This window comes from Arachis duranensis, chromosome 8, assembly GCF_000817695.3.
Source record: "Arachis duranensis cultivar V14167 chromosome 8, aradu.V14167.gnm2.J7QH, whole genome shotgun sequence".
NCBI lineage: Eukaryota > Viridiplantae > Streptophyta > Magnoliopsida > Fabales > Fabaceae > Arachis > Arachis duranensis.
This window is the reverse complement of record NC_029779.3, coordinates 45,018,991-45,030,079: the sequence shown is the minus strand read 5'-3', so window position 1 is coordinate 45,030,079 and position 11,089 is coordinate 45,018,991. Positions and strand designations below refer to the sequence as shown.

At 31.1% G+C, this 11,089-nt stretch overlaps 2 protein-coding genes across 7 annotated transcripts; both read right to left on the bottom strand.

The window, feature by feature from the left end:
- Positions 1-540: 540 nt before the first annotated feature.
- LOC107463236 (uncharacterized) lies at positions 541-4,669 on the bottom strand. Of its 5 annotated transcripts, XR_008002149.1 has the most exons (10): positions 4,319-4,669; positions 4,000-4,129; positions 3,855-3,903; positions 3,349-3,451; positions 3,040-3,135; positions 2,849-2,923; positions 1,618-1,706; positions 1,386-1,497; positions 1,200-1,298; positions 541-1,051 (listed from the first exon to the last, which is right to left on the bottom strand). XR_008002149.1 is itself a non-coding variant. In XM_052253096.1 (9 exons), exons 2-9 carry the CDS (start codon positions 4,012-4,014, stop codon positions 1,292-1,294), a joined length of 546 nt encoding a protein of 181 aa, XP_052109056.1. In that variant the 5' UTR covers positions 4,015-4,129; positions 4,319-4,669; the 3' UTR covers positions 1,058-1,291. The 5 variants fall into 5 exon arrangements, 2 of the variants coding, with proteins under 2 accessions (XP_052109056.1, XP_052109057.1); XR_008002150.1 differs by lacking the exon at positions 541-1,051 and having other exon boundaries at positions 1,058-1,298; positions 1,386-1,495; positions 1,614-1,706; XR_008002151.1 differs by lacking the exon at positions 541-1,051 and having other exon boundaries at positions 1,058-1,298; positions 1,386-1,495; positions 1,614-1,685.
- Positions 4,670-5,826: 1,157 nt separating this feature from the next.
- On the bottom strand, positions 5,827-10,474 carry LOC107463233 (probable terpene synthase 2). 2 transcript variants are annotated; one of them, XM_016081993.3, is made up of 7 exons: positions 10,298-10,474; positions 9,929-10,214; positions 9,472-9,844; positions 8,542-8,760; positions 7,634-7,772; positions 6,712-6,960; positions 5,827-6,202 (listed from the first exon to the last, which is right to left on the bottom strand). In XM_016081993.3, the coding sequence occupies exons 1-7, from the start codon at positions 10,430-10,432 to the stop codon at positions 5,867-5,869; spliced, it is 1,737 nt and encodes a 578-aa protein (XP_015937479.1). In that variant the 5' UTR covers positions 10,433-10,474; the 3' UTR covers positions 5,827-5,866. The 2 variants fall into 2 exon arrangements, with proteins under 2 accessions (XP_015937479.1, XP_052109053.1); XM_052253093.1 differs by lacking the exon at positions 8,542-8,760.
- Positions 10,475-11,089: the final 615 nt, after the last annotated feature.

The window sequence follows — 11,089 nt, the reverse complement described above, 5'->3', positions numbered from 1 at the left end:
CACTAACATAAACCGCCAATAAAACCGCATACAAAACCTCTAAAATAAACCACATACGATCTCTCTAGTATAAACCGCTAACATAAACCATCAACAAAATCGCATACAAAACCACTAACAAATACCACTAACATAAACCGCCAACAAAACCGCATGCAAAACCTCTAAAATAAACCACATGCAATACCACTCGCATAAACCACGAACATAAGTCATCAACAAAACCGCATACAAAACCACTAACAAAAGCCACTAACATGAACCACTAACATAAACCGCTTACAAAACCGCGTGCAAAACCTCTAAAATAAACCACTTGCAATACCACTAGCATAAACCACTAACATAAACCACTAACATAAACCACTAACTCAAATAAACCACTAGCACAAAATTCTCTTTCTACTAACCTTGTCGTTGATGACCCCAATTATATGAGCAACTCCATCCAACCGATATAGCCTTTCCGGATCGTCCCCCATCGGTTGAGTATTCTGATCGAGTCTTTGTCTGAGCGAATCAGGATCGTTTTCTCTGAGATTTAGTGGGGATGAGAATGGAAAAGTGATTCGAGTGAGGAGGATTCGAACTCCTTATATAGCCGGATTCAAGGTAATTCGAATAAACCCCATTCGAATTACTACTAGATACAAAATGGAAGTAATTTGAATCAACTAGGTTCAAATTATTTGGGGAAGCGTGCACATGTGTAATTCGAACTAACCTAGTTCGATTATGCTTGTTTATAATTGGAATTATATAGATTTGAATTAGTGTGTATTTATGTTCTTGTATAATTCGAATTGAGTAGATTCGAATTATATACAAATATAGTTCGAATTTAGCTCATTCAAATTACAGAGATATTATTTGGTTGATTAATGAAGCAATTTTCCACTTGGCTAATTCACGTAATATTTTGCTTCCCTTTGACTTAATTGGGTGTTTTGCCCCCACTTTCTTCATTGATTTTTCTATCAGCCTCAATTATTTCTCTAGGGAAGTTCTTCAAGAATCATGTGTGCTGTTTTATCTCCGAAATAGTAATCCTCTTTAAAAACCATCACATATAATTTATTTAATGATTAGTATACAATACAATACAATGGAATCTAACTCTAAGCATTCTATCACACATTTATAGAGTATAAAATCTCAAACTATAGTATCCAACATCTATAGACTAATATAATACTTGCCTTGGCTGGATTGGCAACAAAAATGCGAGTGAGAAGATGCCTACACTCTGAAGGAAGACGCACATAATCAGGTATAGAATACTGCACGCTCATTATTCTCTGCCAACAAAGCAAGACTTTAAACTTTACAACCACTTTGTGTTGTTAATCATCATGGAAGGAAAACTAGTAAGTTATGAATAAGACCTGAACCCAATAGTCTTTCTGAAGTCTTTAGGATCTTCTAGATCTTCAAATGGGTATGCTCCAACTAACATTACATACAGAGTCACCCCACATGACCAAACATCTGCAATCTGCACAATTACCAAATAGTTATCAAGACTAAAAATAATTTTAAAAGAATTGGCCGATGCTAAAAAAAAGTTAATTTCCTAATATTACTCTTTGCGAATTCCAACTAACTTTGAATACCTTTTCATCATACTCCTTTCGAGACAAAACCTCTGGAGCAATATATGCTGGTGTTCCAACTGTTGACTTAGGCTGCGAATGTAGCAATGTAGACTGCGATTTTAAACATTGGTTAAGTAGAAATTTGCTACAAAACAACAGCAATAATGAAACAAATGGAAGCATATATACTTAACAGAAGCATATACAGCTAATTACCCCATATGCTCTTCAAAGAAACTCAGCTAATTACCAACCAAACTTTTGGACTCATGATTTTCTCCAGTCTTTGAACCATCCTTATTTGGTGAGTACACGATTTGTTTTAATTGATTTCATGCATATATTATATAACAATTATAAGATATTATATTTATTTAACTCTTCAAGAACTGAATTGACACATTCATGATATACATTATTTCAAAACCAAAATGATTATTATCCATTGAAGAAGCATAGCAGATAGCAGAACAAGGAAAGAAAAGGAAACTTGGAATTCAAGAATGAAATAAAAGCAATGATACAAATCTAAGTTACACTACCAATGACTCTCCACATATATATGACTATGTGCTGACTTATTCTCACGCTGCTGTATTAGCTAGTACAACTTAATTAACAAACATAACAGATTCATAGCACTTATAACTAAACTTCACAGCTGCATTATATATGATCCCATCATTCTTTATATCCTTTATAGTTACTTATAATAAATAATAATGCTCTGAATATGTAATAAATAGGATCTAAAATATGAGAACAGGGCCGCAATGCTACAAAAGGAAGTTAGTGGAATGATGAAGAATGTCATTAAACCAAGTAAACCTCCAACAGTTTTACTAATGATTCCACACAATGCACAGAATGCAAGGTTCATAGGTGTCCATGCTTAATTAAATGGCTTAGTTAAAAATAAAAAGAATTAGGCCGGATTTAGGTTCAGCTCAACTCTTCCCAACTAATCAGCCCATTTACACTAAAAATATCATAAAATGCTCAACCATTTCTAGTATAAAAGACAACTACCTAGTCATTAAAAAGAAGCCAAGATATTGATGGAAATAATTAAAATATAATAACCACAATGGTCTTTTTATTCTTGGAAATAATTAAAATATAAATCTCCTAAAAGCAAATCATTGGTGCAAACCACATTGGCTAGCCCTAAATGATCATTATTCATAATCAAAACATAAGGCTAAATACATTAAAATTTAGGATGGTAGGGTGAAAATTGAAAATGAACCTACCCATAGGCACCACATGATATGGCTGGGAATGCTATATACTGAATGCTGTTCTCTTTTGCAACCTTCAAGCTATTTCTGAAACCAATTTCAGAATACAATGTCACTGAACCAAAACACAAAAAGGATGAAACTTACTCAAATTAAAAACTGAAACAAAATATTTGCACAGAGAATGGCTTTACAAAACCTACATGTACGCATTTGCCAGAGAGGCAGCTGGATTATTATCTGCATGGTAAATTGGTCCAACGTTATGAATAACATGAGAAGCTGGGAGCTTGAAACCTCTGTGAAGTGCACATGAACGAAGAAAAGAGTTTATAATAAATAACCAAAGGAAGTTATAGTATCACAATTCACAAGTATAACATAAGTGCTATTTTGTTATTACCATATATTCCCTTTAAAGCAAAAGCTGTTTTTACATACTTTTTATTGCCTAATTTTCACAAGTTTAAGCTTCATTTTAAACATGCTTTCTAAATGTAATAAGAACTGACGGCGTGATCCTTGCTTCCCCTGTTGGGCAGTGGATTCCAGGCCTGACTTCTGGAACCTTGAGGCAAGCTTGAAGAAGATCTGGGCCTGCAGCTCTATGTATAGCTGGAAGTCACATAAAATGGTGTCATTCGTAGCTAGTTTGCTAGATTAATTCTTACCAAAAAGTATGAAAAACTCATCGTTGAAACTTTAAGGATTCAATTTGAATGCAACTGAAAAAGTTTTGCATTATCGTCCAATCACAAACAACTGCATATGTAGTTGGCTTTTACCCAAGCTATTTGAATAGTCATGCAAACCTAAGTATTCAATTGGAAAATAGTTTTACACTGTCTATACCTAAGTACTCAATTCTAGATGCTGAAGCAAAAATGAGGAATTTGCCATTCCATTCTTCTTCTTCAACATTTTCAAATTTCAGGGAGCATATTTGAGAACAATAACTTTAGACGCGTTCAAAATCTTTCTAAGCTTCTAAAATTAAAAAAGAAAAAAATTCAGTTACCTCCGTCAGCTCCACCTCCTCCAAGCATTCTCTCATTGGCAGGATTCACCTTGCACGAAAAAAATTTGCAATAGAAAAAAGAAAAATCATAGTAAAAATCAAACAATTATATATGCTTGTGGGACTAGAAATTCAGAACAAATACCTTCAACAGCATCATCTATACGATCCTGGCATTAACATTATGGTATTGTATCTATGAATTCGGACCAAACCTTCATGCATTAAATCACCCACTGCTTTCAGACACACATCACGTTCTGTTTCGTCTACACCTTGAGAAATCAGAAAGAAACAAAGAATTACAGGATCAGTTGCATCTAGAATTGAAGCCGAGACTGCTCATTCGCGAGAAGGTGGACTATGTACTCGCGCTGATTAGAAACATTATCCTTCTACCAGCAACAAATGATCGCTATTTGAGGCTTCAGAATAACAAATAAATTAGTTTGAGAAGAAGTTACCGGAGAGACTGTTGTTGTTGCCGGAGAAGAAGTTACCAGAGGAGGTGGCGGTGAGAAATGAACTGCGCGACAAGGAGCAACAGCCGATCTGGACGGCAAGGTGACGATCTGCAGCAGTGGAGTGAGCAGAGGAGGCGGCACGACCAGAGGAGGCGACGGTGAGGAAAGAATGGCATGACAATGAAAAAGTCAGATTTGGACGGCGATGAAACGATCTGCGAACTCAGACGACGCCAACGGTGACGAGACCTCACCTTAGGAGACGGTGCGGCGAAGAAGAAGACGGTGCTGTGTCGGTAATCGTTTGGAGAAGATGAATGGTGTGGGTGAATTGAGTTAGGGTTTGGAGGGTATTTCAGTAACTATATTATTTAATTTGAATTAGTGACCGATTCATCTATCATTGCAATTAGCGAGGTTGCAAAATCAGTCGCTAAATTAAAAAATAGTGACCGATTTTATGACCAAGAATTTCAAAAAAGTTATTTCTCTTGTTTTGGTTGCTAATTCGGTCGCTAAATTAAAAAATAGCTTCTGATTTAGCGACCAACTTTATTCTAGTTGTATAATAAATTTATTGGTCGTTAATTCGGTTGCTATTAGTGACCAATTATGTTGGTCGCTAAAATTGGTCGCTATCTTAACAATTAGCAACCATTTAGTGACCATTGCCTTAGCGACCGAATTAGTAACCAGACAAATTTTCACTTTATTTCTCTATCGGTTGCAAAATCGGTCACCAAATTAAAAAATAGCAACCGATTTTGTGACCAATAATCCCAAAGTAATTTCTTCTCTTGTTTTGGTTGCTAATTCGGTCACCAAATTTGAAAATAGCGACTGATTTAGCGACCAGCTTTCTTCTAGTTGTATAATAAACTTATCGGTCGCTAATTTGGTTGCTATTATTGACCGATTTTGTGGGTCACTAAAATCGGTCACTGAATATAATTTAGCGACTGATTTTTTTTCTGTTCTTAAAAATTCTATATCGGTCGCTAAATCATTCACTATTAGTAATCAATTTTTTCAGTTGCTAAAATCGGTCGCTATTCTGATAATTTCTTGTAGTATATGTTGTAAGATGACTTAAGTGACTATTGAAGGGTCAAATTTTATCTCTGATCAGCAAAAAAATAGATATTCTAGCTTAAAATCTTTTTTATATTTGTGATAGCATAATTTTTCTAATAATGAATATTTTTTGGGATTGATTTGTCTTGTAATAAAATTTTGAAGATTAATTTGCCTGACAATAATATTTTAAAGGACCAAATTGACTATAATTTATCCATAAACTAATTCGTCTTTTTCGTATATATGAGACACGATAACTATGCAATATAATTTTATTAGGAGTTGACTAAACAAAGTGAACCAAAAACCAATATGATACGATTTACAAAGTTAATAAATATTAGAGACTAACGAGTTAATTAATTTTAGTTGAAGATTAAAGTATTTAATCCAAAACTATTTTAAAAACTAAAATAAACAAATACTCTATATTAAATAAGAAAATTCTCTTACAATTTTATTAGATTTTGTTTAGGCATATATAAAAGGTTTCATATCCTTTTTTCTCATATTATCGATTGGCACTGGATCAACAAGCAAAGCTTCAATGCATTTCTTCATTTTTCCTTCAGCATGAGTGTAGCAATCTTCATCTTTGTACATCACATCCATAACACGTGCCATGTTCACAACACGCGTAAGAAATAACATTGGAACTTTGGTTGGCTCGAGGCATTCCTCATTTATATCCTTCCAAGCATCTGTAACTCCCTTTTGCAATTTTTGAATGGCTTCTTCTTTGGATATATTATATTCTCTCATATAGCATTCTGTTATTGAGGTAACATGTTCTCTTTCGTGTTCAAACTGTTCAATGAGATTTAGCTTTTAAAATAGCTTTCACATGACTAAATATAACAAGGAAAAAAAATCAAAAAAAAATTATACATTAAAATTCAATTATAATATAAATTGAACTTTCAAAAATAATACAATATGCACACAAAAGTCAACACTATATATTTTTGTATAACAAAATATTTGAAAGACAATAAAAATCAATTTAAAATAGTTCAAAGTTTTTTTTATTATTTTATATTTCTTAATTATTATTAAAATAAATGGGTAATTTTAAATATAATAAGTATGTAATTATAAATGCATATATAAAATTTTAGATGTTAAATTAAATAAAATAATTTTAAATTATTGTCTTTTTAAAATTATTTTTTGTATAAATATATATTTTTTTAATTTATTTTCAATGTATGTTTTATATTTTAATATATATTTTATATATACGAATAACTAATTATATATATCTAATATGATAGTTAAACTTTTATGTTGTGTTTGTATATTGGACATAAATATACCTCATTAGAGACGATGTCATCCATGAACCTGCAAATAATTGTGGAAGCTCTAACAATTTTGGGTTTACTTGTTACCCATTTAAAGATGTCTTCTACGGCGATATCTCCCATGCCAATGTAAGAACTTGTGACGAGGAATGGATAAGCAGATGATAATGTTGATATCTGAATGTACTCTGCTATTGTTGGTATATATTTGTTATTCAACCATTTGGCCTCAGTCATATAGGCCTGGGTTGTCTTTTGAAGCTGCCATTCCACACGTATTATATTACAAAATCATTACTACTAATTTTTTAAGGTATTTTTTAACTCAATAAATTTAAAACAAGTGAATTAATCATTTAACTAAGAGGGAATTTAAATTTTTAATATTTATTTATGCAGACGAATAAATTAATCATTCAATCAATCTAAAATGATATAAAATATATTTTAATATTTCATATTTTATTTATTAATTTATTTTAAATACATATATAAAAAATATCAGAATAAATCATCTATATTGTTCACGTTACATTCTTTATAATAATAAATGATAAAAATTAGAATTTCTGTTATTATGAATGATATTAAACATAAAATTATTATTTTTAGTAGAATTTTTTATTTTAATATAGCATTTATTAATAATTTTTTATTAAAAATAATAATAATAATAATAAATAATATTATAAATTATATAATACAATATTTAATTTTTGGCCTCCTCTTCTTAGATTCGCTCTGAGTGGTGTTTGGCTCTAAAGAGATCTCAATGGAATAAATTTGATCGGTCGTATGATATATATCTCATAAATTTTGCAAATGTTATCAAATTTAAAATGAATAATACTTGTTATTTTACAGAGTTGGATGCAACTGTACTCCACAAAACAAATATAATATATTTTTAAGAGGTTAAAAAAAAAGGTCTTACTTCTTTAATGAAATATTTAATGCAATATGCTCTTCCTTGTTTTTCAAGTTCTCGTTCTACTTCTTCAAAAAATTTGAGGAGAGACTCATAAATTAATTTCATGTATTCGGGAAGATCATCCAAGGAGCTAATATCCCACCTGTAATGTATCCCACCATGAAAAAACTTTACAAGTTAGAAAAGTTTGATAGTTCACCATCAATATCCACAAATTTCGTGACCATTAATTCCAAATTAACTTTCAAATTTTAAAATTAATAAAGGCATGATATTTTCATTAAAAACTCAAATTTTGAACATTCTATGAAATTTTCATTCAATTCCTTCAATTTTATTTTCTCTTCCAATATTTCAGTTTTTACGATCACCATCAATTAGTTGAACTCTATGATACACGGATACTGACATAAACATGGAACACAATACAATACAAAATACGCCAACACACAAATTTTAAAATCTTATAAGATACGGAACACGCATACATGTAAAATATAAAGTATTTTTTTAGATAAATCGTACTAATATTTTAATATTTTATTAATATTAAAATATAAATTAATTTTTTAATTGTTTTTAATGTCTTATTTTAATTATATATCAAGTATTTAAAATATCTTTTTGTTTTAATAAATAATAATATATACTATATCTAAATTTATTTCAAGAATATATGTTAAGAATAAGACTGGACACGTTGATACGTGATGGTATTAGGTGTGTCTAAGTGTTTCTGGAAAAGAATTTTTTATTTTTTATTAAGACACAGTTGAACACAACAGACACGTATGTCGAACGAATGTCGATGAGTGTCGTGTCTGCAAAGTGTTTGTGATTCATAGGTTGGACTCAAAATATCAGCTACCTAGCATAAAAAAATTAGTATCTAATTATAATTTTTAACCAACCTTTCAATTGCCTCGGTGAAAAGTTTTAGTTCATCTATAGTTCCATAAGCGTCATATGTATCATCAATAATTGACATAAGAGCAATCAATTTTATCAGTATTTTTCTAGCTTGGGAATATTGAGGCTCAAAATAAACCGCCAAAATCCAGTTACAACATTCTACAATTCTATCTCGAGCATATGGTAGTTTTACAGCAACATTAAGCTCCTTCCACCACCTAAAATTAAAGGACAAAAACACAATAACAATGTTATAATTATGGTGTGGTTAGTTAAATAAATTAAATGTTTAATTAACCTCGATAATACTGGAGAAACAACAACTCAAAATTATTTTATTTAACTTAACATTTATAATTTTATACATATAACATCTATAATTACATAATTATTATATCAAATACTACTTAATTATTTTAGCAGTAATTAAGGAATGCAAAAAAAAAAACAGTAATAGTTACTGATAAAAAAAAGTAAGAAAGAGCAGTAAAAAAATGATTTGTATATATTCAAATTGTATAGAATAATACAATATATAGAAATGCATTAATAGATGGTAAGAGAATCAAAATTATAAAGACGTAATATCTTATAATAAATATTTAAATATGTTAAATAATTCTAATCAATGCTAATTAATTAATCTTAATATATTTTATCAGTTAAGAAATACAAAAGGAGATAACTTGAAATTTATTTTTTATTGTCTCCTAAATATTTTTATAAAATATATCAACAGTTAACTTATACTATAAACATTTAACAAAAATAAAATAAACTAACACTCAATATATATCTAAACTAAACATTTTGATTTTTGAACTTTTGTAGAAGAGTATAAACATTTAACCAAGATGACTATTTTGATAGGAATTTGAAAACTTATTTAACAAAGTAGGATGGTTTTGTGGTTAAATTAAAGAGCTTACTCGGTAATGTTGCCAACTTCTTTTCGATGCAAGTTTTGTAGGAAATTAAAATCTAATTTTGCAAGAGTGAGGAGAGTGTGATTATGGGTTGGATCTTCTTCATATATTGAAATAAAACGGCGTGCCTCCAATCTCGGCAAACCTCGGTGTAAAGATTGCTTTAAACTATACTTCACTTGTGCTGCAAGAGAAGCCTTCAATTGGGTTGCAATGGATTCAAGTTGAGTGGAAGTGAATGCATAAGCTTCATCTAATATCTCTTCTCCATGAATTCTAAGATGACATGCTTCATACAATTCTAGCAATCCCTCCACATCCTTCACAAGTTTTTCACTAAACTTTCCGTTCTCATCCTTGTATTTGTTGAACACATCTAGATATTATACAAAAATTAAACTAAGGTTATTTTAAGCCAAAATATAAAATTAACCTAAAAAATATAGAATAAGGAATATACTTGGTGAAACGTGATATCCTTGTTGCCTTAATAACCTAAAAAGCAAAGCAAGTAAGCGAAGGTTATCTTCAACAATTATTATTTCTCCATTTTTGGTATAATTGTTGTGAATTTGTTGCAGCACTTCATCAATCTCGCTTTCAAAGTGATAATGAATCCCCAAACGACAGATTAAATCAATCAAGTTAACTACTTCTGCAATGGGCTTTGAGGCATCAACAAGCATTTTGACAACTTGTTTCTTCAGTTTTTCAATTTGTGCCTTTGTTTCATCATCATCAAATTCCTGCATTACATCCATAAAAAAGATATATCAGTTGATCATTATTGCATTTGCATGCATGATGAACAATATAGAGAGATATATACCATGGATTGTGAAGCATATTGAAGGAAATAATCCTTCCAAATACTAGGATGATAATTTGCAGTGTTTCGATCAATCATGTTGAATTTTGCATCAGGTTTGAAGCAATCAAGTACTGAAGTGTTAGTACTAGACATCCTTTATTTCTTGATCAATATTGGATTCTATGTTATAACTTTTATCATGCCTACTCATATATATATAGGAAAAGTTTGTGGTAGAGAGAAAAAGGATATATACATGTGTGAATAGCTGCCTTTGCTTATAAGATGATGAATAGTACTATGAGAAATACATCCTCTCAATTTTTTTTAATAATTGATGGAGTAAAGTGTGATCTCTCACTATTAATTTTATAAGTGGGACCAAGAATAAATATGAGAGAGAGCAATGAAGGATTAGAGACATGGTTCTGAAAATCGAACCGAATCGGCCAATTCAACCAGATTAACCGAAAACCGGTCAACTAGCCGATTCGGGTAAGTCTAGAAACCGTCAGACAAAAAATCGGTAAAAAAAACCGGTCGAATCAGCGGTTAATCGATGAACTGAAAATCTGTTGGTTTTTTACAGTTTTCAAAGGTTTAAAAAAAAAAACAAACCCCCATATAAAAGCCCAGCTACCCCCTTTCTCTCAGAAAAAAACCCTATTTCCCCTTTCTCTCTCCCTCTGAGTTCCACGCCACCACCACCCCTTTGAGTTCCAGCGCCGCCGCCACCAACAGTAGCGTCATCTTCTCAGCTTCTCTGTCCTCGTGGTGTCGCCAAGCTTGCCTCTTTCCTCGTCGTCGTTG